Source organism: Cyphellophora europaea, assembly GCF_000365145.1.
Source record: "Cyphellophora europaea CBS 101466 unplaced genomic scaffold supercont1.7, whole genome shotgun sequence".
NCBI classification, from domain to species: Eukaryota; Fungi; Ascomycota; class Eurotiomycetes; order Chaetothyriales; family Cyphellophoraceae; genus Cyphellophora; species Cyphellophora europaea.
The window spans coordinates 617,198-644,889 of NW_008481813.1; the positions used below are offsets into that span (position 1 = coordinate 617,198).

At 54.7% G+C, this 27,692-nt stretch overlaps 8 protein-coding genes across 8 annotated transcripts; 4 read left to right on the plus strand and 4 right to left on the minus strand.

Annotated features, from left to right (window-relative positions):
• Window positions 1-945: 945 nt before the first annotated feature.
• On the minus strand, window positions 946-2,709 carry HMPREF1541_07320 (uncharacterized protein; the record flags this gene model as incomplete). Its single annotated transcript, XM_008721644.1, has 1 exon — window positions 946-2,709. One exon carries the CDS (start codon window positions 2,707-2,709, stop codon window positions 946-948), a length of 1,764 nt encoding a protein of 587 aa, XP_008719866.1.
• Window positions 2,710-6,283: 3,574 nt separating this feature from the next.
• On the plus strand, window positions 6,284-9,292 carry HMPREF1541_07321 (uncharacterized protein; the record flags this gene model as incomplete). Its single annotated transcript, XM_008721645.1, has 1 exon — window positions 6,284-9,292. The coding sequence occupies one exon, from the start codon at window positions 6,284-6,286 to the stop codon at window positions 9,290-9,292; it is 3,009 nt and encodes a 1,002-aa protein (XP_008719867.1).
• Window positions 9,293-11,218: 1,926 nt separating this feature from the next.
• Window positions 11,219-13,628, plus strand: HMPREF1541_07322 (uncharacterized protein; the record flags this gene model as incomplete). The annotated part of the gene is made up of 7 exons (XM_008721646.1): window positions 11,219-11,764; window positions 11,893-12,105; window positions 12,171-12,282; window positions 12,330-12,483; window positions 12,549-12,786; window positions 12,868-13,383; window positions 13,461-13,628. 7 exons carry the CDS (start codon window positions 11,219-11,221, stop codon window positions 13,626-13,628), a joined length of 1,947 nt encoding a protein of 648 aa, XP_008719868.1.
• Window positions 13,629-15,743: 2,115 nt separating this feature from the next.
• HMPREF1541_07323 (uncharacterized protein) lies at window positions 15,744-17,431 on the plus strand (the record flags this gene model as incomplete). The annotated part of the gene is made up of 2 exons (XM_008721647.1): window positions 15,744-15,949; window positions 16,000-17,431. 2 exons carry the CDS (start codon window positions 15,744-15,746, stop codon window positions 17,429-17,431), a joined length of 1,638 nt encoding a protein of 545 aa, XP_008719869.1.
• Window positions 17,432-18,336: 905 nt separating this feature from the next.
• On the plus strand, window positions 18,337-20,157 carry HMPREF1541_07324 (uncharacterized protein; the record flags this gene model as incomplete). The annotated part of the gene is made up of 3 exons (XM_008721648.1): window positions 18,337-18,601; window positions 18,652-19,020; window positions 19,139-20,157. 3 exons carry the CDS (start codon window positions 18,337-18,339, stop codon window positions 20,155-20,157), a joined length of 1,653 nt encoding a protein of 550 aa, XP_008719870.1.
• Window positions 20,158-20,187: 30 nt separating this feature from the next.
• Window positions 20,188-21,768, minus strand: HMPREF1541_07325 (uncharacterized protein; the record flags this gene model as incomplete). Its single annotated transcript, XM_008721649.1, has 1 exon — window positions 20,188-21,768. One exon carries the CDS (start codon window positions 21,766-21,768, stop codon window positions 20,188-20,190), a length of 1,581 nt encoding a protein of 526 aa, XP_008719871.1.
• Window positions 21,769-22,715: 947 nt separating this feature from the next.
• HMPREF1541_07326 (uncharacterized protein) lies at window positions 22,716-23,120 on the minus strand (the record flags this gene model as incomplete). The annotated part of the gene is made up of 1 exon (XM_008721650.1): window positions 22,716-23,120. The coding sequence occupies one exon, from the start codon at window positions 23,118-23,120 to the stop codon at window positions 22,716-22,718; it is 405 nt and encodes a 134-aa protein (XP_008719872.1).
• A 1,713-nt stretch (window positions 23,121-24,833) lies between these two features.
• Window positions 24,834-26,226, minus strand: HMPREF1541_07327 (uncharacterized protein; the record flags this gene model as incomplete). Its single annotated transcript, XM_008721651.1, has 4 exons — window positions 24,834-25,576; window positions 25,627-25,768; window positions 25,824-25,938; window positions 25,991-26,226. 4 exons carry the CDS (start codon window positions 26,224-26,226, stop codon window positions 24,834-24,836), a joined length of 1,236 nt encoding a protein of 411 aa, XP_008719873.1.
• Window positions 26,227-27,692: the final 1,466 nt, after the last annotated feature.

Genomic DNA, 27,692 nt, shown 5'->3' on the forward strand with positions numbered 1-27,692 from the left:
GTCGACCGGTGCTCTTCTTCCGCTTCTAAAATGGGCACCGATGGCTCAACGGCTTTGTGACTTCGAAAAGAACAAGGGTACCGAGGTGGGCGAGATCTGTGAACCCTCGCTCTCCGGTATTCGCAGCTTCTGACCTAGGGCGGCATTGCTTCGTGGGATTGAGACTGTCGGCGGCAATGCAGCGATGCAAGCAAAAGCAAGTGATAGAAAAGGAGTGAACACTCTTCTGCTGAGTTTGATGGAGTGCAGTGGCTTATCGTGACCAACAGGGTGGACAAACGCCACTTTCTGATACCGCCTCAGCCTTGCGCAGCCTGCTGCAGCCGCACGGACAGGAAGGAATGTGGTCAAAGCAGTCACTTCCACCTGACTTCACCTTTACCATTATTCTTGCAAGGCCAAAAAGGTGCTTTGATGGATTCAGATTTGGGGTCTACCAGGTGTGTACTTGTGCATGTCCCTAGTCGGCCAGAAAGGTTGCCATTGCAGTTACATGTGTATTCACGCAGTCGTAAGCGAGCGTGTCTACACCGTGTTGGACAGGAGGTAAATGTGCGCAAGGCCTTCTCCTGAAACTGGAGGACTTCTTTCGTTCCTAGCTGCTTTTATGGTTCACTACAGGCGAGAAGAAGTTTATGTGATCTAGTTCGAGATCCTGATTCGGACCGCTGTCCACGTCCCTTGGTCCCGCACGCTCACCGCCTGCATCGTCGACGAGTCCATCGCTCGGCTGTGCATCATTCCTTCGAAGCGGCGAGGCAGCTGTCGGTTAGCGCCGAAATCCTTCGCCTCGATCGAAATGATGCCTTCTCCCATGTGGCAATAGCTAGATCGCCGACGTCAAAGTAACTGATTTGGGCGACTGCCCCGTCTTATGCTTATTGCCAATCGCATCCTTCTTCGCTATTACAGTGTTAGCTGTTGTGGCGAACATGACAACGACAATTACTCACATGGATACGCCTTTTGCAATAGACTCTCACTAAACAAGAACTCGGCATCGGCCCGCAGCATGAATTGCTGGCGAACATCTCGTTCCTTGTTCTTTTGCTCAATGTAACCTTCAATTCTCTCCTTCCGAAGCGTACGGCCTCCGATCCGTCGAAGCATTGTCCAGCAGTTCTGGCAGAGACACAGGCCGCAACCGTCTTTATTTGGTTGGCTGATCTCTTGGCGCAATTGATTGTACTTCTGGCTGGCACAGCACTGAAGATGAGCCGGTAGCGGGCACAGCGAGCACATAGTACGCATTGGATCCTTCTGCGGCGGGCCTGTTTGGTTGGTGACCTGTTTGATGTATGCACTGTTGTCCAAACCAGACATGTCTAGCCTTCTGAAGGCATGGCCGGGGCAATCAATAATGTAGAGTCGCTTGAACGCGCATCGAGGGCACATCTTAGTCTGCTCTGGCTGATCTTGGCCATAGGTTTCCACCTCGATGTACTGAATTGTCTTGCTTGTCGGGTCTCTGATGACTTGCACCAGGCGCTGAATACCTCCAAATACTCCGTAGCGGAAATCATGGCAGAATTTGCACCCCCCTTTAGTGTACCGAAAATCGATCGGATGTGACCAGCGGGTTTGTAGTGTGATCTCTTTGCCGTGCTCATCGTCATCGTCTTCCAGAGTTATGGGGTGGGCGTGCGAAGATCCTCTCTCGTCTCGAGCATTGGTGATAAGCCTGGACTTGGGACCTTTGTCCTCTTGATCGAGATTCTGGTTCCATGGTGATTGGCATGGTTTGTTGAGTGTGTCGTCCGTGAAACCAGAAGCCTTGGATAAAGAGAACGATGAGCGCGGCCTACTGCTGATGGAGCTGCATTGGCTACTAGTGGCAGGCGGCGTCGGAAGTGCAGGCGGTGGAGAGGGAGACATTGCTCGTTCTTTGCCTTTGACAGACGGTGAGCTCCTAGGAGCGTTGGATGAATTCCGGCAGATCGCCTTGCTTGGAACAATCGGCGCGACCGAGGGCTCTCGTATACGCTTCCTGGGACGATCGAGATCATCATCGTCCTGAGGTTGTCGTATGAGCAGCTTATAGCACTCGCATCGCTTCTTGGCAAACCTGCAACGACGGCACTTGTTATCAATCGCGACTACCTTGCGGTTCCGTAGAGCACGGCCACCTTCGTTGTCGATCTGGGCGCAAGCTTCGTCGAGCGTTTCGAAGTAGGTTCGCGTATTGAAGTGTTCGCCACTCTTATCGAAGTGCTCGAATACGAGGTCCCTCACGTTGTTGCAATGCTTCCGAGCCTGCAGTGCGAGTGAACTTCTTGCCCTCTCCGAAGTCAGCACCATGGTTAAGTAAGCGGTTCGGTCGACCGCTCTCTCTTCCTTACTGAGCACGGCTGTACCAGTGGTCTTCGGAGATTTGGCAGGCTTCGCTTCGGCAGGCCCATCTGCCTTACGCTTGAGCCCTTTCTTGATCTTGGCACCGCCATCGAGGGACTTCTTCTTGACCGGCTTCCCGTCTGGATCATACGCTTCGTCATCGTCGCCGTCGCCGTCATCGGCACCCAGGGCCTGCTCTCCTCGTGTCAAGCAACCTGATTTTCCATGTTGGACGTGGGCCAGTCGAAGTGGTCGCTTACCGCGCAGGAGAAGCTCGATGTTGTTGTTGTTGTCGTCGTCCCTTTGACCAGCTTCCCTCTCCTTCGCCTTGCGAAAGATTCTCAAGGTCTTGTTGAGCCTAGCAACGGAGTAAACCATGGCGGCGTAGACGGCTAGGATGAAGAGCCTGTAAGGGTATTAACACTGGAGTGTGGACGTTCAGAAATGAGGCCCAGGACGCTGTGGCGGCTGCACCTTGGGTGGGGAATGGCAAGCATGGCGAGGCTCCATCAGCAACGATGTGCGGTGGCGATCAGTATGATGGTCGCGACCGCTCAGAGCTCCAAGGTACTCGCGGACGCTGTGGCCAGGAACGGGAGATCGAGCCAGGCCCGGCAAGCATCGGTACTTGGACACAGATACGAGGAACTTACAATGAATGCGCATGTGTCTATCGACCGAGAACCCGAAGAACGGGGACAGTGGTATGTACCTAGCAAGTATGTAGGTAGGTCTGACTTGTATCTTAGATCAGATGCGGATTAGAAACTGTAATGGTCTGCGGCAGAAAGTAGTAGGGATGGACTTGGCGCATTCATGTTCACTGCCACGTTCAGTCAATGTCTCGTGGATCCCTTCAGCAACCAGACGGGTGCTTCATGAGAAAGATGTGTGCACAGATAGAGCCCGGAGAATCAAAGTAGAATTGGATGCCTGCTTTGCTATGATATACGGGCAACTGTTGAACAGGGGAAAATGCTTCTAGCATTTCACCGCGCAGGAGAAAGCATGGCAGGACTGTGAATTTTGTTGCGGAGACATTCGCTTTACACTTTGTCCGCTTTACTCTATTGCCATGTCATTTTCTTCATATAGTCGCCAGTGGCGGACAGTATCTGGACTTTTAATTACGTTAGCATACGTTCATTCACGGTGCCGAGTGAAGAGAAATATTTGCAGGAGATCAGATCTAAGCCCTGTCACAGGCTTTGGTCGTCAAAGCCGAAGCTGCGTTGACCGTCGTGATAATAGAATAAATCATCATGGTAGGGTGTAGAAGGAAAAGGCTGGGAAGGACTTACCACACCATAAAGTCGGAAGAATGCCAAGCTAACTGCACTTCGGCGTTAGCACATTTTCATATGTAAGCGGATTGTTATCATGGTGTGGCTCGAAAGCAGTCAGGCTGGACAGTCTCGTCTGCGCCAGACCGGAGCCAGGCTTGGACATATGCTTGTCTTTTGATGCGTCGGTTCATCATGTAGAATGGAGCTGGTGCGGAGATCTCGAAACCATACCTTGTATTTATGCTACGCTTGCATGGTACTGTAGACAGTCAGATGCTGAGCATTGAAGGGGCTTGTGTCATCGATGAAGGCTCGTGCTAACTCAGGAAATGCATGAATGGTATAAAAGATGTTGTCTGCATCGGCGAAGCCGAATAAGACTCGTCATCTAGGGATCATCTTCGAAAGGTTGATGTTGGAGTCAGAGAGGCTTACCTGGTGATCTTTGGGAAGAGCATGCCGTCTAACAGAAGCGATGCGTTAGCCAGTTGCAGCGACGTATAAGCGTGCTTGGTTGCGATGCTTGGGACGATCAGTGGGCGAGGTTTTCTAGGCCTGCCGCAAAAAGGCATATCCGTCATGACCAGACACATTTGTGCTGTCGGCGCCCAGTGCCATTCATCATTCGATGAGACGAGTGTAAGGGATGCGGTCTCGTACCTTTTCGAGTCTGCGAGAAGTTGTGTCAGCTAAATTCTCCTTCGCAATCATTGGGTAATGGAGTATTTGTGTCCCTCAGAAGTAGCCATTGATATCTTCAACAACCAAAAGGTCTCCGCCGGTAATTCCTTGCGTATATATATGTGAAAAAACATCATCGGGGCGATCGAAGAGCGCGAGGAGAGCTTACCAGGCTGGGGAGAAGGGGTCAACGGGCGCATGTTATCTGTCGTTCGATGGATCTGTGGTCAATCTGCGCAGATTAGCGTATTGTCAAGGAAAAATTATCTTGCAAATGCGAGGGGATCTTCTGCGCTCAGACTGACGTGCAAAGCAAATCCAGTTTCATTCCCCAAAGGGTCAAAGACTCTAGTTTGTGTGGTATGCGTATTCATCTTCGAGGTCGTGGGGGCGGAAGAGGACTTACTGAAGGTCAGTAAGCTGACGGCAGCTGCAATTAGCATGGACGTCTCGGTTGGTAGGTCTCGTCGTATTTTGAGAGCCATGAAAAGCACTCCAGCCTCTGCGTGAAGACGGCACAGGATCATCAAGCACGGCTTGGGCAATGCAGCTGCGGGCGATCTGAAGCATCAAACATCTTCGGGACGCACACGAGGGTCCGCCGAAGATAGACGTCAACTCAGACCTAGATCGATATGACCCTCGCAGCACGCAGCGAATGCGGTCCATGAAGATGAAGGTGCTGCAGTCTGCAATCTGCAAGCTGCAAGCTGCAGGATGTTTCTAAAATTTCAAGACGTCGGTTTGAAATATCCGCGAGTTACGCCAAGCCCGAAATGCCTGACCCCACTGCCGGGAGAACCCCTAGTCCCCGAACGAGATAGCTCGGCTCGGCCAGTTCGAACCAATGAGGCCTTGCTTAGAAGCGCCTCTTCTCGTCGACCAGGGACCACAGCTGCAGCCCGCCATGTCTCTGAGTGGACTGCCTTATCACTCTTGCAGTAGATTGATGCCAAAATAGAACATTGACTGCTATTCTCACTCGCGTACCTCCCCTCATTCGCTCGTTGCGTTGACTGTCCATTTCGTTTCAACATCACATCCGTCCCCAGCTTTCCCCTTCTCAGCGGCGCACTGGTATCTTTCTGTCGCCTGGTGCGGCAGCGTCTCACCCAATATGTTCCCTCAGGTTGACACACCATGACCTCCAGTGCCCCCGGCGCTTAGTTCTGTGCTTTGCTTTGTTCTGGTTGGCTTGGTTGTTTCTATCGGAGCCAGGATCTGCTGCTACTATGTCCAGGCACGTCCACAGGACCCTGCGTCTCATGGCTGGCTAGGACGAGCTCGTGGCTAACTGCGTCTAGACATCTCTCACCGGGGCCTGGTATAGATCAATATGTATCCAGCCCCATTGCCGGTCTCCCTCCTCCTCCACCCCGCGCAGGCGAAGGTCCTCGACCGTCTGATCCCTTTCGCGGTGGTGATGTCTCGAGGCTCCCGGCCTTGACCACCAACGTTGCACGTGGGCCTGCGGGTCACTCCCAACAGACGCCTCTTTCCGCCACCTCCCTTTCGAGTCCCTTTGTGCAGGGCCTATCGACCCCGTACACGCCAGGTCCAGGGAGCAGTTCAAGAGGTCCATCGCCAATGGCTGGACGCGCCGCGTACAATGTGCCATACAATCCTCAGGAGTGGACTTCTGGGAGTCGGCGCTCGTCCCAGCACGAAGCTACAAACCCCGAGGGTCTGTTGGAGCCGTGGATGAACAAAAGTAAACAGAAGTACTGACTATATGTCCAGATGGCATCACCGTCCCACCTCCACCATACTCTCCACCACATAGTCGGAGGTCAGCCACTCCACGCGATAGCAACGTTGTGTCACCCGCGAATCCACCGTTTCCCGCAACTGGTGCGTCCACAACTGCTTCACAACTGAATACACCCACGAGCGGCCCCGCACCTTTCTCGAGTGGTACACACACACACCCCTCGATACGCGATTCGCTAATCTCACATGGCTCAACCAATGTGTCACCATCCAGCATGCACATTCCACCTCCACCGCCTCGGGGTGTCGATACGAGGAACACAGCCACTGCTAATCGTGCTCGACCATTGTCAGTGTCGGCCCTGTCACAGGTTGTAACACATTCGGGAGCTTACAACCAGACACGTCCACCTATTGAAGAAGTTATCCCGAGTCCTCCAGCTGCAAGAAGAGCTGTCTCGGCAGACGCCATCTCGAATAGTGGCTCGTCTATTCCGAGCAGAGAACCCTCTGATGCGGGCTCGTCGAGGAATGGTTGGCATCCTGGTATGCCACTACCTGGTCCTCCCCCTGGTCCTCCTCCTGGTGCTTCCAGGTCTCAGTCGCTGGATGCCGCCAGTGGCACTGAAGAAGAGCAGAAGCCCCTACAGGGCACGGCCAGACATGGTCAGGCATATCGTGTTCCCCTCCGTGTACCCTTGCTGAGTCCCATGCCCCCTACGCCGGCAGGTTGGACAGAAGATCAGCCCATGCACTCGTACAGTCGGTCCCCGGTACCACTTCAGATTCGAACTACAAATCTGGACCAGGCTGGTCCGTCTCGTTTCCTGCCGATTCTCAGCGAGTCGGCTGGCGACTCTAGCTCTGCCACACGGTCCTCTTCCGGCTTGAATAGAAGTGCAGCTGTTCGCGATAGCTCGGTAAAAGGCCTCAGAGAGCGTCGCAGTCTCCGTAAAAGCATAACCGACTCAGACACCACCAATCTTGCAGCCCTTGTTGTTGACACCAACAATTGGCCGTCCTCCTCGAGAGACAACGGTATTGTGAATTCACCAGCTCAACTATCCGAAAGCCGTGTATCCGGGAAAGCGAGGGAAGATGACTTCCGAGCCATGGATGCGAACAGGCCCTCGACGAGCAGGTCTGCGAGCTTCTCCAGGCGTGCCCGAGCTGACTTGGCTCTGTCGCCGTTGCAATATGATCATGTCAACTCGCCTAGGTCGCCGATGCCGAGGATCCACAAATTACAAACTGGCAGCAACACGCCTATGCATGGTAATAAGCCACTTCCAACACCTCCGCTCAGCCAGAAAGCACCTACGTCGGCACAGAGTCTGATGCCATCGTCAAATGCATCCTTGCCAGATTTCGATAGAGAGTATGGTGACAAGCTCGCTGCGGATTCTTTGAATCGCCATCGAGACTTCCTAGCGAAGGAGAGCCAGGCCGCCAACGACGAAGAGCGACTTCAAATTTTTGCAGATTATATCATTGGTGAGTCTGTACTGCGACGTAGACGCTATTCAGGTGCCCGACAGGTGGATATTCTACGTATTCGGCAACGGCTTTTCGACGAGAATGATCCCGCAGCAGTTGCTGCACTTCGGCCATCCGCCGCGACTTCGGCTACCGAGGAGTCCAAGTCGCGACCAGAGACGATGTGGTGGAAAGACTTCCAACCTGCACTATCACCGATTGCTAGTATGAGTAATGATGAGATGAGCTCGAGGGGACGAACCTCAAGTCGGTGGTGGGAATCGCATACTGGTGGCTCTCAAGATGACACAGGCCCAGTCCGCCGCTCGAAGCGGGAGTCCAAGTACATGGGCCTTTCAACCAGTCTGATGAACACGATGTTGGAAGAGGCAGACACGCCCAGCCGATTGCCTGATTCGGGCGGATTTCTTGGCCCCGAAGAATATCCAGAAGAGAAGGTCGATCCGGGCAGCTTTGGCGTTTACGCAGACAGGGAGCGGAGTCAAGACAGCATGACGATTCAAGGCAGTCCTGGTCTGATGGATGTTTCCCGGTTTATCACGCTGCCTCCACCATATCCACGACACTATCCTGCAGTGAACAACTCTCATCCTCAACTCTCAACTTATCGACTCACAGTCAGGAGCCTTTCCGACTTGAGCGAGATCAAATCCCGTAAGGCTCGCCATCAGATCAGCATCGAAGCACTTCGAAATGAACATAAACAGAAAATCGGAGACAGTCGCCAGCATTTCAAGAACAACATACAGGCGCAGATTGCAGAGGGTTCGATCTCGTATGCAGAAGCTGCCGAAGCCGAAGCCGCGCTGAGAGTTGAGGAGCAAAGCGCCAATAAAAAGTGTCTTCAGGCTGAATTTGACACTTTACAGGACGTGGTAATCAACCCACTGCATGATATGCTCAACGATCGCCTCGTCCAGCTCAATACCTCGATCGACGAGCTTTCGTCTAAAATCTTGACCGACGCCGCCGAACACAACCCCGACCGTCCACAGGAAGAAGGCGATGATACGCCCGAACTCCTTGAATATTTGACACAGCTGAAGTGGCTGTTTGAGACACGCGAGACGGTTCACAAGGAGATTTTTGATTTGTTGACCGAGCGCAACGAAAAGTACAAGGAGATTGTCGTATTGCCTTATCGTCAAGCCAACAACAATGAGAAAGCTCGGGAAACGGAGGCTTTCTTCGCTCGTGACAATGCTGAGCGGAGACGTGTGTTCTGCGAAGAGAGTATGCAGCGGCACCAACAGCTGTATCAAATTGTCGAGGATAACGTTGAGACGGGTGTCGAAATGCAGAGTTCGGCTTTCTGGGACATTGCCCCTGCCTTGGTGGACCTGTTGCAAAAGCTGTCTGCTCAAGGCGACGTGGAACACTGGGACCGTCTCGCGATTTCGGAGCAGGAGTATCTGGAAAATCCGAGTTACCACCGCTTCCCGCAACAATATCTCTATACCCTCCTGGATCACGCCGAGAAAAGCAGCTACCAGTTCATTGAGGGGCAGGTGAATTTACATTGTCTGCTCCACGAGGTCAAGAACGGGAGACTGATCGCAGAATGTCGGAAAGCAGAGGTCGATGGCCAAAATCCGGCTGATTGGGAAGAACATAGGATGCAGCAGGAAGCGATTTTGACGACCGAGCTCAAACAAAAGGTTGGCATCATCGAGGAGCAGTGGGCGGATGCGCTGGGAAATGCCTTGCAGGAGGCAAAGGAGAAGATTCAATCATGGCTGCAGGTAATGGGCGGTTGGGAAGATATGGAGAATGCGAATGCTGAATGATGGGAGGTGGATAGAATGGTATGCTTTTGACGATATGGACGACCTTGAAAGATATGATACCCTGATACAGCAGGTTGAGAGGAAACACGACGAGACATACGTATGTATATACAAGCTGTGGATACCCGGCAAGCTGTAATGGTGTGGCCATTCCTTCTACGCAGTGTTGTGCCAGCTTCTTCCCGGCACTGCCGTACCAGTCACACCGGCCATGAGACTGGGTCCGGTGCGGAACCACAACGTACATATATACGTCGGATAACCGGCACGCATTTGGCAGCGCCCGGTGTTTGCACGCTGTGCAACACGTGCCCCGCAGAGCCAGGAATCTACGAAGAGATACCATGCTGAGATGTCGACACCCACTAATCAAGGTCAAGGCAGGCAGACTGCTGCGCAAGAAACGCATCCACGCAGCAGCAGCAGCAGCAGCAGCAGCAGCATCCTGCCGCCCTCGTGTTAACCTCCTCCCCTAACCGCCCCTCCACCCCAGAAGCCCCCAGCCAAAACGTGCCGCCGATCGCGTGCCGGACGCAACGGGCACCACAAACCTCTGTGGGACGATAGCGGTCTACGATCTCCGATCTGTACGGAGTACGGAGTACTCTGCATTTCTCTCCTCTTATGACACCACTCACACTACACTACTACTCCGTATGGTGAGCCCCCCCCTTCTTCCCCCGGGTTTAGCGACCCTAAGGGGGGACTTTTTGCAAGGGACCACCGAGCGTCAGTGTCAGTGGCCCCGTCACCCCCGGCACCCCCCACCATATCGCGCCCCGCGTGTCTTGGGTTGAGTGTCGATCAAAGCCCAAATCAACCCTGACCAAGCCGACCCAAGCCGACCAAGCCAACCCAAGCTCTTGCCACAGCTCACAAGCACCCGCAAGCAACACCCAAGCACGCCATGCAAAGCCGCGTTAGGCCCACTGCAGCCCCGGAAGCGGGAAGCTTGGTGTGGAGTAAAATTCTTGGAGTTTGTGGTATAGTAGGTAGTGCGTAGGTCGCTAGTCGAGTGATGTACAGTGCTACTGTAGGGGGGTGAGTGGGTGGATGCTTGAGGGATTGGTACAGTACTGTAGTTTCCGGGGGCTGGTTACCGGGGTTGTTCCAAGATGGGCCCGTGTCTGGTACTGCGGGCGCTGTGTATATTTTTATGGGAGTGGTTACGGTGTTGGTATTTGTGCAGAAGATTCTACTGATGCTTTGGCCCTCTTCTACATATGTGGTTGTGAGGAGGCTTGCTGGTGAGAATTGTCGGTATCGTGATAGTAGCAGAGTCGCGAAGACTCCTTTGCGCATAAGCTCGCCGTCGGGAAGGGGGTATGCCACCCTCGGGTTGACCGGTGCCGCGGGTCCTGGAGTTTTGCGCAGAGCACGGAAGTGCCCCCCTGTTTGTCGCGGGCAGGGAAGTGGGGAACAGAGACTGATAATACTGTAGGACCAGGGGGTTGCGGGAGCGGCACATGGTGCACTGGTGCGTTATGAAGTCATAGTGAAGTCCGTCCCGCGTATCCTCATTAACGCGACTTGGTAGTTCATCGACGCGGGTTCCAGCTCGTGGGCCGCGGGATATACCGTGATAGGCCCCTGCTGGATGAAGTCATTCTCGAGGACTGGGATAGTCGTTCACGTGCGAGTGTCTGGTGTAGGACTGTTGCTGGCGAGTGGAGAATGGGATCGAGATACGTTTCGTGGCCGGCCGATGTATATACAAGGTGGGAGCTGGCCTTGGATTGCTCTATGATTTTTCTCTCCTGGCCTTTTCGCGTCTATAGCTTCTGTTGCGTAGACCAGTGCGTGACAACTCGGCTGCGACCACCCACAGTTTATTCCTACCCTTTTGTCTGGCCACAACACCCTGACTCAATGCTCACGTGGCATCACTGAGCCATTCGCCGTCCACCAGATAGCCCGCCCGCCATCATGGCCGACATCAACGAAAAGACGTCCGACGGGGCCTTCAATCCGCACCGCGACTCGGACGCCACTGCCACCAACATCGAAAACGTGCAGCACTCGTCCCCCAATGCCGACCCCGAGAAGCAAGGCTACCGCCACGCCTCTCAGACCAGCACCACCGGAGCCCCACGCAAGAAATCATTCGTCGACGTCGACGAATCCAAGCTCTCGGCCGCTTTCGAGAACCCGCTCTCCGGCATCCCTCGAGACCAACTCCTCGCCGACGTCGACACCTTCTGCAAGGACCACAACCTCGTCGAGTTCACCGCCGACTTCCGCAAGGGTGCCTTGGTGGCGCAGCGGCCGCACGAGGTCGAGCGGATCGCGGAGCTGAGCGATGAGGACCGTGAGGCGTTGCGGCGCGAGCACACGCATCGCTGGAGCCAGCCGTTCATGCTGTGGTGGCTGGTCGTCATGTGCAGCATGGCAGCTGCGGTGCAGGGCATGGATGAGACGGTCAATAATGGCGCGCAGGCGCTGTATCTGGAGGACTTGGGTATTACGCAGAAGGTGAGTTTGTGATGCTTTTGTGTCGCTTTGCCTTATTCTTGTCGGAGCCTCTGATACCCCCATCGCCTGGGTTTTCGTTTCGCCGTATAGGTCCGTTATGCTGACTTTCCCCACCGCGGGGGTTGTAGCGATTCAGTAAGGGTATGGTCGACAATCTGACGGGCCTTGTCGTGGGAGCTCCGTACCTGTGCTGCGCGATTCTGGGTTGCTGGTTGACGGAGCCGATGAACAAGATTTTTGCCCGACGCGGCACCATCTTCATCAGCTGCTTCATTGCCGCAGTTGCTTCCATCTGGGAGGGTGTGGCCAACAGCTGGGTCAACTTGTTCCTGGCGCGTTTCGTAAGTCTCACACACCGCCTTGGCCCAGCGTGGTTCCCCAACGGCTGCTGATTGATCTGCGCCAGGTGCTCGGCCTTGGGATCGGCCCCAAGTCCTCTACCGTTCCAGTCTATTCCGCAGAGTGTGCGCCTGCACCCATCCGTGGCGCCCTCGTGATGCAGTGGCAGATGTGGACGGGTGAGTAACAGCGAAATGACTGACACTAAACAACTGACACGGGGTAGCTTTTGGTATCATGCTGGGGAACATCATGGGCGTGGCGTTCGGTCCCAGTACAGGTATCAGCCCAGACCTGGGTTGGCGCTTGATGCTCGGTAGCACCGTCGTCTTGCCGCTGATCGTTTGCGCCCAGGTGTACTTCTGTCCGGAAAGTCCAAGGTGAGTTGCAGATATACCCCCGAATCTTTTACAAGACACCCTTGGCTGATACCGTGTCTGTATAGATGGTATATCCAGCACAACAAGACCGACAAGGCGTTCCGCTCCTTCCAGAAGCTGCGCTTCACCAACTTGCAAGCAGCCCGTGACACCTACTACACCTGGGTGGGTGTCGAATTGGAGCGCAAGGCCAACAAGGGCAAGAATCTCTTCACGCAGTTCGTCGAACTGTTCACCGTGCCACGCAACAGGCGCGCCACACTCGCTTCCTGGATCGTCATGTTCGGTCAGCAGTTCTGCGGTGTACGTTACCTTTGCATAACCCCCTCTCTTCCGTCCATATCACTTCATACGTAGCTGACATGGCCTTTTCCTGTTCTCCAGGTCAACGTGATTGCTTACTACAGCACCACTATCTTCATCGAATCCGGCTACTCAACCAATTCCGCCCTTTTGGCCAGCATGGGCACTGGCATCCTGAACTGGGTTTTCGCCATCCCCGCCCTCTTCACCATTGACAGATGGGGCCGCCGGAACCTACTGCTCTTCACTTTTCCTTTCCTCTCCGTCTTTCTGCTCTGGACCGGCTTCTCCTTCTGGTTCACCGCCAACAAGGCCAAAGTCGGCATGGTCACGACCGGCATGTACCTCTTCGAAGTCTTCTACTCTCCTGGCGAAGGTCCCGTGCCCTTCACCTATTCGGCCGAAGCGTTCCCCGTGCACGTACGTGATGTGGGGATGAGCTGGGCCACCGCGACGACCTGGTGCTTCAACTTTATTCTCAGTTTCACCTGGCCGCATTTGCTGAGCGCCTTTAAGCCGCAGGGTGCGTTTGGCTGGTACGGTGCATGGTGTCTGATCTTGTGGGTGTGGATCCTGTTGGCGGTGCCGGAGACCAAGGTGAGTTTTCCCTTACGGAACATCTTTGCGGGTTATCTCCGCAACGACAGCACAGGACTGACGGAAAAAAAATGTAGGCTCTTACGCTCGAGGAGTTGGATCAGGTTTTCAACGTGTCGACCAGGAGGCACGCCAGCTATCAGTTGAAAAACGCGTGGTGGCACTTCAAGGTGTGGGTCTTGAGGCAGAAACTGGAGCCATTGCCGCCATTCTACCGCCACGCGGACAAGCTCAACGAGGCTTGAGGATGCAATGCGATAGGAATCTAGGCTTGAGTAGTAATAGCGAGGTTGAAAGTCAGGGAATAGGTGGGGTGCATAGATGTGCTCTGTTTCATACCGGAGCTGTAATTGGTCGAGTGGCCGAAACTCGTTTTTGACTGGGTATGCATCCTTTGGGTGGGTATCATGAGTGCGATACTGTTATAATGACAGGAGGACTTTAGACCAAGAGCTTTTTCTGGAGCCTGATCTCAGCGGCCGCCTCGTGGGGTCTCTCGCTCCATGTCAATATCACGGTACAAATTCCTTTCCCCACCATCCGATCAGCTCTGTCGCTGAGATAATGCCGTTATGCACGTTCCGACGAGCTGGGGCTCAAGCTTGGAGGCTTTGTCGTTGGGGCTTACGAGGATCAGTGGCTCGGACGGGGGATAGGTTGGGAACAGTCTCGGTATGAATGGTGCCTGGGAGCTGCGGCTAGGGCTGGCTCTCGAGAGGGGCAGCCAGATGCTTCGATTGACTGGAAGCCTGGGAATGACCTGCCAAAGATCACAAGGTTGAACTGGCGACTAGGGGTCCACCGAGCGAGACATCGGGACTTTTGTTACCCTTGGAACTGATATTGTGGCTGCTCGGTTTAGGTGCAAAGCGAAGTCGAGTCGAAGCCAGCTGCAAATGGTCAAATCTGACATACGAAGCTGGAGGCTCAACACGGAGAACGGATATTCCGAAACAAGTAATTGGGAAGTTCGTCAGCTTGATTGAAGGTCAATGCTAGTACAATGATAAGCTGGGGGGGTCGGATGCAGGTGTGGTATAGATGCGGTCCGAGGACAATTATTTGACTGACTGGCCGGCACGGCTGCAAGTTCGCCTGACGAGGCGCTTAGGCAACATGGGCGAATGGCGTGGCGACGATGCTGTCTGGTCGTCCTGCACAGCTTGGAAATTTGTATGGACGGTCCGGTCGCCAGTAGAGCTGGAAATGTCTGCGGTTGCTGACAACCTCCACGCTTCCTACTCTGCAACCGTACGCTCCACGCCAAACCTGATCGAGCTTTTCGGGCTCATGCGGGTCGTGCCCAAATCGCCAGAAGTGGCACACAAATGAACCCAAGTGACGATGTTCAGTAACCCAAGTGGTATGCATCAACAGGGGTACAGCACAAGCGATAGATCACGGGAGAGACGAAGAGGGGGTCCAGGGGGTGTTCGTCGAGGCTGTGCAAAGACGCGGTCGAAGAGTGGAGTCTTGCCAAGACGGTCGGCGCCGTTGGCCAATCACAGAGGCTCCATATCCCATCCAGAAATGTGCAAGTGATGCACCCAAGTTTCCGCTGCGCCTCATCAATCACTTGTTTAGTCGCTGTGCCAGATCCCGTCCTCCTCATCAGTCAGGAATACCCGGAAGCGAGAAACCGGTCGCTCGGCATTAAGCATTGCCCTCGCCAAAGGTTTTGTGATGTTCGATGATGCATGAACGCCGGTACGGCCACAGCCCGATAGAGCAGTAACAGCAGAAGCGACAAGCAGGATGGCAAAGCACATTGTTGGCGACAGTAATGCGGATTGCTGCTTAGCCCATGGCACTCTGCTTGCTGTAAATATGCTGCCGGTCCGACTTAGATATGCCGTCGTAATGGCATGCACGTCAACAACGCTGTTGCGTGTTGATGAGAACAGGTGTGGTAGGTACACATAGTCTGTGGAGGCTGACCAAAGTTCCCAGGCTGTCCCGTACCGCCGTGCCGTTGTGCCGCCCTCCGTTAAGGCCGCTAACACAGTCAAAAGAAGCTACCCTCACAGCGAATGATAGGTGGGACTTTGGTGACTTAACCACAGCCTCGCCCCCACGGACCTTAGAAACCTTCCAGAAACATCCCCCTGCCGCTATCGAAGCCACAATACGCCCATGACGGCTACCACAAGCCTCAAGCCGGTCCGGGTGGACCACTTGGTATCACACGCATGATGCCATAGTGTGTCTGATGCCTCGTGTCCCAGCCGAAGCGAAGGCTCGTGTATATAGCTCACTGCTCGGCCCCGTCAGCATGCACCACCTTCATCAGGATCAAGCCCCACAAGGCTGGCGACATCAATCACGCACTTCCGTACCAACAACAAATCTTCCAACGATCAATGGACCCTGCAAACCCATATGATAGAGTACATTCGGACAACGACGATAGTGACGACGCTCTGCATCCTACACAACCGCGACAGCTTCCATCGCAGCAAGACTGGGCGCGAATTAGACATGTCTTCGAGGAAGAGTATATCAACCGCGGTCGACGCCTCAAAGACGTCCAACGCACTCTACAACAGGAGCATGGCTTCTACGCAACGTAAGTCCCCTAGAGTATTGTTGCTAGGCAAGTATTGACTTGATTGACAGGACCAAGATGTACAAAACGCGCATCAAATCTTGGCGCCTCCGCAAATACGTTAAGGCAAGCGAGAAGGAGCAGATCGCCTCTTTCATCAATGACAACGACATTAAGGGCGACACGCTACAGAAGCTCAAATTCAACGGCCGCCCGGCTCGACTCGACCTTGTACGCCGATACTGCAAGAAGACCGGTGTCCACGAAAATATTGCCAACGCCCTTCCCACCAAGGCTCTGGAGCAGCAGCTTCTCCGCGTCGGTGAGCGCTCTACTGGAGACAGTACTACCGCTACCCCGCCAGCAACACTTCTGACGCCTCCTGGCTCCAGTCACAGACGTGGGCGATCCCTTTCTTCAGCTCCAGCCGACATCACACCCCCCCGTACCTCCTTGTCCGACCCTGCCGAATCCGTTGCCTGGCACGTGCAACAGTATTTCGAATGGCATCTGGCCCCTCAACCATCTGCATCGATGGCTATCCCGTCGCCAGTGGCTTTCGCGCCGCTAGCAGCCTCAAGCACGGTTCAGTCAGGGCAAGCTGCCGCCAAAGTCGCGACCTTCTTTGAGAAGATTCTTCTGGCGCTAGAGAGCATCCCTGGCCAGGCTCGAAACGGAGGATGGCTGCTCGTTCACCAGGCCTGCAGTCAGGCCAAGGTCATTATTGATGAACAGCATCGAGCCTTCTTGAGGTTGTTCATCATGACCTTCACCGACGAGCGCTGGAGTTTCCTCCCAGGGCTGCGACCGGCACTCTTACGCTATCTTGCCAAATTGTCGTCCGTCATTCTTGGAGACGAACACGATCTATCGTGTATCTTACGCCTGCTCAAGTCAGAACAGGTACTGGACTGCGCTGCTGAACCAGCTCTGAGAATCATGGTTGAGATTCTGACCAAGGAAAGAGGGCAAATGGATAACGAGACATGTCAAGCCAAGCGATCGCTCGTCGACCTTCTCAAGAGGCGCCACCTCTTCGACGAGGCTATCCAGATAGGCAACTCGATGTGCGTGGAGAGCAACAATCTACACGGGAGAAACCATGCTTTGACACGAGGGGCTATCAGGCGCCTCGCCGATACATACGTTGATCAGGGCCGCCGCGACATTGCACGAAGCGGCTACCAGGAGGTCCTTAACCGGTCTACCACGACCGATCCAACCAATTTCTTGAGCCAACCTACGGTCGTCATCGACGAGGCTACCATATTCAGTCTTCACGCACTTTGTGAGATCGACCGAGGTCGTGCAGACTTCAAGGCTAGAGACATCCCATTTGAGCAAGTTCTCGATACCGTGCTCACGGAACTTGGAACTTCCAAGGAAGATGTCATGTCCTGTTTGGCAACCTGGTGTCAGCCCCTCGTCCTTCGACAGAGGTGGCTTGGCTCGAATCTATACAGTGACCGGCTGCTGGCGCGGTGGGCAATATCTCGAAGTTAGGGGCGGCTGAGGATCTCGTTTGCCGTCGCGAGAGATCCTCAGCCCGATATTTTGTACAAAGTCTATGCTGAAAAGTTCTTATAGATACCCTCCAGCCAGCGGCGGCAGGACAGTTGCCAGCTAATAGCGGCAGCGGAAAAGGCATTATGGCATCGGAGTAGAAAACGGGCGAGGCTACTATATGGCTTATGAATGATGACACTCATGATTCGCTACCGACTGCAACTACTCAATACTGATATTACCGTAGGCCTTCTGATTATCACTGCTCGTGGCTTGCTGAAGGCGAGCGCCCGGGCTGAGGGCTGACCTACCCCGCGAGGCGTTGTCCTTGGCTGATTGGCGTCCCCAATTGGGTGGCTATGCGAACCTTGCCTCAACCTACATGGCGCAAGCGCTTTACCAAGTCTCGGCTCTTGAGCTGTAGTAAGGAAGAGGATGCGGATGCTACGAAAGCAGGCCTCAGCTCCGCCGCTAACTAACCACGAAGGTCTCTACATGAGCCGGGTGTCGTGCTCGTCTAGCACCAACACTCGCATTTCGCAACCCGTGGCTTATGGCTTGAGACTCAAGGGCTGAGACTGCACCAGCATGACGGTCCAGCCGCAGCGTGAGCCGCTTGGACTCTCGACTCGTCTTTGCCGGCTTACAATGAAACTGCTAACAGCCAGTAAACCTCTGTAGCCGAGGTGAAGGCCCAATGTTGTTACAGCACCTGTCCTCATACCAGATGCTTGCTCCTGCAGGTCTTCGCTGGCCCAGATGGCATCCCAACCCATCAAAGTGTCGGTGCCTCCTCGTGGCTGCCACAAGAGTGGCCACATCCTCACATATGAACTTGGGGCTTCCCTTGAGCCTCACTGTGTGCCATCTTCATTGACATCCAGACTCCACCTCAGCACAGCATGAGTACCTCGTTCGATTTCGCCGTTCAGGTCGATCCGACGGGCGTGGTGGCCTCACATATGGACGAGCAGCCTGATCTCCCAACGCCGGCCTCTCCCGCCAGCACCTCGAACACTTCGTCACGCTCCAAGCCCGTACTGTCGCACCTAACGATACCCCCAAGTTCCCAGCATCACATCGGCTCAAAGCCGCCGCCTAGGGACAAGGGATGGGCAGCTTACCGGGTACTGATTGCCGCTACGATAGTGTCGTCCTTCCCTTGTGGTAAGCTTCTCCCATGCCTTGACACGCGCCTGATCACTAACGGAAGGTAGGGATCTACCTATGCTTCGGTGTCTTCCACGCCTTCTACCAAAATAGTGCAGATTTTGACAATAGCAACAACTCAGCCTGGATTGGCGGCCTCTCATCTGGCGTGCCCTTTCTTGCGGCTCCACTCATAGTCTATCTCTGCACACACACGCGCACCTCACGGATTCACTATGTTTGGGTCGGGTGGCTGTTGGGAGTCCTGGCTCTCGTGGGCGCTGCATTCTCACCCTCAATACCGGCGTTGATCATTACTCAGGGTCTACTCTACGGTGTTGGTATCCTGCTTGCTGACAACCCTCTGCTGCTGATCGTCAACACGTGGTTCCTGTCTCATCGTGGAATGGCTTATGGCATCATCTTTGCTCTCTGTGGTGAGTAACTCTGCCTATAGCCTCGAGGTTGCCCTTGACATGCCATTCCCTCCAAAAAGATCCATCTCGCGGCCTCACCGTGGGCCCCGGTCCAGACCGACTAACACCATTGTCCTAGATCTGTGTGGAGTGGCATGGTCATTCATGGCCGAGCATCTCCTGTACCGCTACGGCCTGCGGACGACGTTTCTCATCTTTGCCGCCATCACATTCTTCGTACCTGGTCCCTGCATTCTGGTATTACGGGAGCGAGGCTCAACCACGATCCTGCGCAGGTCTTCGCTCTCCGTGACCACCCCGAACCCCACCCCGGCCTCTCGCAGTGGCCGCGAGCCTTGCGACGACACCCTCGTCTCGACCATCGGCGGCAACTTCGACCTTATCCGCCAGGACACACCTCCAACGACACGCCGATTCTACAAGCGACCCATCTTCTACATCCTGGCAGTGTCGAACCTCTTCCAATCCCTCGCCTTCTACCTCCCTCTGATCTACCTCCCAACCTACACCGCCACCCTCAACCTCCCCTCCTCCACCGGCGCCCTCACCCTCGCCCTCATCAACCTCGCCCAAATCCTCGGCGAAGTCTCCTTCGGCCAGCTCTCCGACCACCTCAACATCCACCTCCTCGCCATCCTGTCCTCTACGCTCTCCGCTCTGAGTGTCTTGTTGCTCTGGGGCTACGCCCACTCGCCCGTGCAGCTGTACCTCTTCGCGCTGGCTTACGGGTTCGCGGCCGCGGGCTTCTGTGCGCTGTGGGCGCGCATGGGCACGTTGTTTGGCGAGAGGGATGCGCAGATGGTTTTTGGGGTGATGTGTGCGGGAAGGGGGGCGGGGAGTGTGGTTTGTGGGCCGGTCAGTGAGGCGCTGTTGAGGAGGGGTGGGAGCCGAAGGGGGAGGGGATGGGCGAGTGCGGCGGGTGGGAAGTGGGCTGCATTGGTGGGCTTTGTGGGCGGGTGTATGGCCGTTAGTGCTGTGTTGGGAGGGGTGGGGTTCGTGGTGGATTTGCCGGAGAGGGACGCTGATGGGAGGCGTGGGAAGAGGGCTTGGACTAGAAGGCAGAGTGTGGTCAGGCGCGTGGAGGGAGGTGGTATGGGGACGGAAGAGCGAGAAAAAGGCGGAGGTGTTGCGACCTAATGACTACCGGGCTGGAATTGAAACGCATCCTCAGTTGAATCTGTTGCTGTCCTTACTCGGCCATGTCTCCACCAGAAGGACACCTACCCAGGTTGATCCAGGAGGCTGCGCCAGTCTAGCCAACGCGAAGCCGTTCAACACCGTCTCGACCTGCTCCCAGCTCTTCAGACCCATTACCTGACATTGCTTCGCAAAACGTGTGTTGAACCAGCCATGCACAGGATTCGTGTCCGCTTCGCGTTCCCGATGTTCCCAAGTCGCGCCGGCCCAGTAAGCCCACAGCAGCGCATGGCGGTACTCGAAGCCGAATTCTCCCTCGCCGAGCAGCAGCCCACCGTCTCTCAGCCGACTCATCAGCAGCAGCTGCAGCCTCGTCAGGAACATGCCATGCTTCCTCCATATATACCGCGTCCCCATCTTCGGATTCCCCACAAACGTCGCCAGGAACGCCAGTAGGCTCAGCGCCAATATCGCCTGGCAGACCAGATGCGCTTCTCTGCGCGGTGGCATGCCCAGGCTGGTGGCGCGGCTCAGCTGATCGGTGAAGTGCACGAAGTGGTTGACCAGGCGGATCGAGACGACGTTGTGCTGCAGCCCGCAGTATTGGTTCAGCGCGTCCTGCGAGATCGCCGGCGAGGGTCGCGTTTCCTGCGACCACAGCCACACAGTTTCGTACATGGCGCGGTAATCCTGCCGCAGATGGCTGTTGCTGAGGCAGGGGTCCAGGCGGTTGTCGAACCACGAGTGAAGAGGCGCGAGGTACTCGACGACGGGCCTGGCTGCGTGCTGGATGTAGAGGTCGGCCCAGGTGTCGATCTCGAGCACGGACTTGCGGAGCATCATTTGCGAGTGGTTGAGAATGAAGAAGAGACAGTTGGTCACGAGGTCGACGGGTAGAGATCTCCATGTCCCGGCATCGAGGTGCCGTTGGAGCAAATGGCTGAGCACCCTAGCATGGGAGCTCGCGGCACGCATGTCCTGCTCGATCATGGCCGCGCCGAACAGCGATTTGGTGAAGAGCAGCAGATGCTGCTGGTTGGCTTCCGAGTTCGACGAGACGGCCTGTCTGGTTTTCTGGATGATTTGGAGCTGCGTCGACATTGCTTCACGTTCCAGCGCTTGACTGCCGGAGTTGCTCGCTAGCATTGTCAGGTACGGCAGGGTTTCGCAGAAGGCCGGCGCTTCACTCAGCATCAGCCTCGCTTGGTCTTTGAAGAAGCGCCCGCAGGTAAAACTTCTCACCCATGATGGACTGCCTGGGTAGGTGTTCGGTATGTAAGTATCTTGCAGAAAGGTTAAGATCTGGTTGATTCTAGGGGTGACTTCTGTGGCCACCGCTGCACCAAACGGATCTGAATTTCCCTTGTAAAGCATCAAAGACGTGCTCTCATGCTGATCCTGCAAGCGAGAGTCCTGTTCCCGACCCTCATCCTGGTATTCGGTCACACATATCCGCTTCGCTACCGTAAGAGCCGAGGCCTCTTGCACTCGTACGACTCGCCTCTGGTGAGCGACCCTTGCGGCATGAGCCTTGGTCTGCGACGAAGAGATCTGTTGCTCTCTATGGGACAGTTTGCGTCCACTCTGGACAACAAACCTGTATTCTGGCATTGCATCATGACCGATGGGACAAGTGAAGCCAGCAGGTAGTCAGATCGAACCCTAGAATACGCCGGTATGGCGTTCGGGGTGAAAGGACATCGTCCAAGCGAGTCAGCTTAGTCATTTAAGGGGCTAACAGCTTCTTGTCAGCATTGGCATCTTGGCTTACATGCTCGGTAGCAGCCTGGCCAGTATCTTCGAATTCTTTGTGTTCGTGATAGAGCGTCAGCACGCTGACTAGTATGCAGACCTTTGACAGTGCACCCATGGGGAGGTACGGTACTTGACGCTCAGGAACAGTATATGCTCGATGTAGACAGATCCCCGAGTCCATCTACCAACATCCTGTCTTGGGAAACGACTTGGCAAGCTATACTTCGACACTCCAGCTATCGAAAACATGATCTTACAGCGACTGCCAGGCTGCTGAGGAAACTGAGACACCCGTGTCAGAAGAGGAAGATCAGACGTGATGGGGTAACGAGCAGAGAGTGATCGACGAGTCACCAGGGGGTGACAAGATCGACGGGAGGGCACCTCCAACTCGCAGCGGTTCATTTCACGGAGCCTCTGCTGTCAGTTTGGTAGACTTCAGGTGAGGCTACCGCAGCCTGCTATCCCCCACGTTTTCCAGCCTCGTTGACCCGACGACAGAAACGTGGCTCGTATTGCCTGGATACTCTAGGATTCAAAAAACCCCCACCAAGGTCACTCCAATGATGTCTGGTATAAAATGCTGCACGGTTGGACAGTGAGCTTGAGTATACCTAGGAATCAATGTGCGCTTAGCCGAATCGAATCCAGCACTTAATGTTCTTGGCATCAGATAAGTCTTCGATGTTGCCGATTGCTCTGAAGTCTTGTCAGTGCTTGTATCACCTTGGAGCGATGTATAAGCAAGTCCACTCCTCCAAATTTACTCGGCGTACAATAGTATCAGTCGCAAACCACCTCGCTCACCAGTGCTCCTGCACCAGCCTCCAAGCTGCCCGCGTTCCGATCACAGTCATCACGCCATGAGTCCAGAACGCGCTCCCCAAACCTGTCCCGCCCTTGACCGCGGAGAGGGACGTGCTCAGCAATGCCATGGGAGTCAGGCAGCCCAGAATGACACCAACGGCCTTCCAGTCGCCCAGGGCCTCCAATACAGCCACCGAAAGCCCAACTGCCGATTGACACCCTGCGAACAAGTAGACGTAGACGTTTAGCGGCTGGTGGCGCGGCTGCGGGAAGCCGCCTTGCTCGAGTATGCTATGTGCCGCTGGAGTGAAGGTGCCAATGGCGATGCTGAGGAGCATGACTGGGAAGAAGTAGGCCCAGGCGTACGGCCAGTCGGCGAGGGATGTGGCGATCTCGGTCATGGTGGAAGAGGTAAGTATGGCGAAGGTAGTGATGCGTTGTGTCTGGCAGCAGAGTGCAATGATTGCTCCATGACAGTGAGCGAATGGTGTCTATATCCTTGTGGCCCGAGGCCAGCTGGCCCCTCAGCATCAGGCGTCCTGCCACGCCGATCTGCTCGAGGCGCACTCCTTTTGCTCATCATAGGACGCACAGTGGGCGGTGGAAGCCCGTGGAGTTGCGAGACGTCAGTCAAATATCGAGACTCGAGATATCGATATATTTGGGATATCTTCCATTGCCGCCTTCATGACTCTACTGAACATAAGCCATATACCAATCACTGCGACAGCACGGTACGGGCACGACCGTCGTAAGTACGAATCATTTTCTCCTTGCCCATATGACTGCAAAGTAGTGCATGAAAAAAACACCCACCGTTTGATTCTGAGGCAAAAGCAGATGTCAGAAACGCGATTTCGAAGGAATTTGTCAGTGGGAAGAAGTTCCCAACACGCTTGCTGAGTCCGAGGGCGAGGAAGCTGCCTGAGCACCGCCCCCAACAGCGGCGAACAATCCTGTTGGAGACTCTTTAGCCTCAGAACAAGTCATACACCAGGCCAGAGTATCGACAGCGAGGGCAAGGGTTTGTCCGCCAGCATCCCCAGTGTTTGTGGTGGAACACTGCCAGACTAGCCTTCACCTGGTCTCTCCTACTCGTCTGATACATTCCAGACCTTTCGAACCATGAGAGACCCCAGGTCCTCATGCGCCCCACGTCTCCACATGTGTTGCGATTTGATGGAACTCCGTGTTATCGCGCACCCGCGGGCCAGGAACGCCGCCATCTAGCGTCGTTTCGAGCCCTGGGAGACTTCCGCTTGTTCCTGGCGCACCGGAGATACCACGGAGTAGAAGGTGTGCTTCCGGACACTACGCATGATCAAGAGAAAGAAGACCCTTGGCTGCAGATGCACCTCCAAGACGGAATCTGTCAAAGATTGCCCGTCTATTAGCGTTTGTCGATCACTACAGCAAGCTTATCGACATCGCTCGCAACAATGTCTCGGCATAGTCCACGGTCTTCGGGTATTTCGGCATCAGACCCTAATGCTGCTGGGTTACTCTTGGTGTTCCAAGACCAAGACAGGGACACGCCCCACCAGCTGGCTTGCTGATGACCCATCTTCGCCTGTCAGATGATTGACCAGGACAATTTACGTCGTTCAACACCTTGATTCAAACCCATCAAGGAGTACCCCAGAGCTTTGAAACGAGCGGAGGAATCTAGGTCAAGTTCCAGAAAGATCGAGAAGCATGCTGGGGGCATGCCGGTACAATGTCCCTGCCTGTCATTCCTTCGACCGTCTGAAACGCCTTTGCCGTACCCAAACTGTGTGACCTGCATGGATTCACGCCCGCAATGGAGAGAGGAATCACGCCACCTTCAAAGGGACCGAAAGTGTGTCCTGCAATCTGCGAACTCCCGCGTGAATGATGACTTGAAAGCATTGATACTCGTTGGAAAAACCTGTGAAACAACACAGGGATGTCTCTTCTCGTCTATTATCATTACTATGTGTGGACTCTCGTTTGAAGTTGCTTGTGTCTAAAGAAGTTTTGGCCCTTCCTGCCCCTATGTGTGTATGTGAGACCCGAACGCCCATGAATGGCCAAAAAGAACTGGCTCGAAACGAAAGAAGATGCAAATGCAAGACAAATTCTAGATGGGGAAACTAAAGGTAGATGTAGCAGAACGGTCCGGCAGTTGTGGACATCAGGTCTCTGATCGTGATGACCTCGTTGGTCACGTGTTGCAGCTCGATGGTGTCGTCGAGAGTCTGCTCGGGGCTGGGTGGCAGGTTCAAGAAGGTGCCGGTGCCGTTGATGGCGTTGTTGCCGTAGACTCTGTTCTTGGGGTCGAGCATCTGCCAGATCCACCATGCGCGGTCGACGCCGCCGTGGTGCAGGAAGAACATCGGGTCCGATGGAGAGACACCGACATCGCGGCCCGGGTCGCCGCCCAGGGTGTAGTGAGGGCCGCCGTGAATGCCAATGTCGCCATTTACCATGTCGAGGTTGCCTTGCATTCTAGCCTGGAAGTTTCCGATGGTCTTTTCGCTGAGGGTCTTGATGACCGAGGTCGCGTTGGCGAAACGCCTGTTGATGTAGTCGGTCAAGTCACGTTTGAGGCAGCGAGGGTTGTAGTCAAGAGGGTTGCCCGACGGGGCACCGACGACACCTCCTCCAGGGATGGAAAGCTGCTGAGGTCCCATGTTCACCTTCCAGTCCTTGAACGGGCCTGATTTGATGCAGCCACCGCCGTTGGCCGTTGGTAAGATGAGGGTAGGTAGGGTTGGCTGTTCCACAATGATATCACCCGACTGCTCGACCTTGGCCCCGTCACCACTCATCGAGTACTCTGACCCGTCGAACAGAGCGTGCTTCAGTAGACCGGTCTGAGCGGTCTGAGCCCAGTCTAGGAGCAGGTCAGTGGATGTTTGCTGAATGAGGACGTGGCAAACTTACCCCAGTATGGCATGGGACCTTTGTAGCCGCACTCATTGCGCAGAGCCTGTTCCATCTGATATACGAACCATCGATGCCATGATAGGAAGTTGCCCGTGAAATGGATGAATGGCGTCTGTGAGATGTGCGTTGCAGTGAAGTCCTGATCAAGTCAGTGATGCTGCCTTGTTTGTGAGCTTAGGAGGAACGGCACTGACATCCCATCTTGACTTGGCACCAGCGGCGAAAGATGCGGGGGTTTGGGGGGGCTTAGCAGCCAGGCATCTGCAAGCATCCGTGTAGGCCTTCCGGTCCTTCTTTGATAGGGTACTCCTGATGAGCTGTTAGGCGTCGACAAGCGTTGTGAAGGTTTCGGGTAACTCACCACTCCCTCCTGATCGACAGCTTGTCAAGAGTACAATGGCCCGGTCCGCCTCCCGGTGGTGGTGGTGCACGCTTCACATCGCTGCTCGAGTCAGCCGCCGCCAGTTCCTCCTTGGCGACTTCTGCTGCCTGCTCGACCAGAGCTTGTAGCTGGCTGTAGTCATCGTTACGAGGTGTGGCGGCGCATGATGCCTGCACCGCCAATAGAGCACTAACAACAACGGTAGAGATCTTCATTGTGGCTGAAACGGTGGGCAGAACTTTAGAGGAAAAGAATGTGGTCTTGATATGCAGGAGTTGCAACCTTTTTGCTGTTGCGAGAATCGCCGCAATATAGCTGATCACGAAGAGGCATGGGCCAGCAGGACACCGCAGAAAGCAGATTGGTCGCAATCTATTTGCCGAAGGGGAGCTTCGAAACTAGTCAATCTATTGAGCTCGGTTACTAGGTTTAGTCCCTGAATATAATTGGATATACAGACACTAAGCAGTATGCGAGGCTGAAGGGGGGCACTAGGCAAGTCCCAGGGTCTCAACGTGGCACTGCTGATCGGTGTTCGTACGTTCCGTAAGCGACGGCTCGCTCTTCACGCTGGGCGGGATTGTCTGAACACTAGTGTTCGGTCTAGATTTGTACGCGATATATTCATAGTCCCAGGCTGTCCGTGGAGGGTAAAGCCCGCAATACTTGGGTAGTTCGCTTCCATGTCGCACAGAGATCAACACCATGCAGTAGCGTTATTACTTCTTGGCCCTAACTGCAGGAGAGATATACTGTGGCGCGCGGGACGAGCCTTGCTTTGGGACTTTGTGGGAATGGCTGCATCTTAGTTCAAAGCATATTCGAAACTCACGCAGACAGTCACAGCAACGAGGATCTAGTATGGCGGTACTTCGTATCGATATCGAAGAATGTCTGGCAGGGACAATCTTTGACGTGTCAGGGGTAATGAGGGGGACTTCGGTTCCAGCCGCACGATGCCGAAATGCTCTTGGCTGTGGAAATGGCCGGCTTAGCGAGACAGAACTGGGGTCAGCACTTATCTAGCGGGTTGGCATGTCGAAATAGACTTTATCATGCTCAGGAACGTGGTCAACAAGCGAAGGCGACGAGAGTCGTCCGTTGTGAGCTTCCAAATTCTTCCAAATTCCAGAATGTATTGCTTCGTGTTTCGTAGTGCTAGTATCATGTACCGTTCGAGAACACACCACTGCAATCTGCCTTTCTATGCTATGCGAGACGCATGCCGTAGCAGCACTGCATTATCTAAGTCCCGGACTCTGGCTATCTCGGCGAAAGATGCCAAGTGAAGTAACAAGTGTTTGTGAGTAGCTAACACCCATGCTAGTGAAACTCTGTTGCCGACGTGGACTCATCAGTCTGTCGTCCCGGCCCCGCGGCCGTGGAATAGCTTCGCTCGTGCACTAATCATCCGCTACCACGACAGAACCAGTCGGAGAAGGATCCGGAAAGCACTGCAGACAGATGAAAAGGCCTGCCCTTACTCAAAAGTGACTGACAGGCCCTCGCGTCATGCCTAGCCATCGGCGACATGTCATGTACGGGATAGGCCCATCAAGTTGCATGAGGTACAACCATGGTTCCCTGCGGACAGCAACCCTCGCTTGTCGAGATACCTCTGTTTGCGAACATAGCATGTCTCAGGACGTTGCACTCGCTTGAATAGAGCTTACCCTGAGGA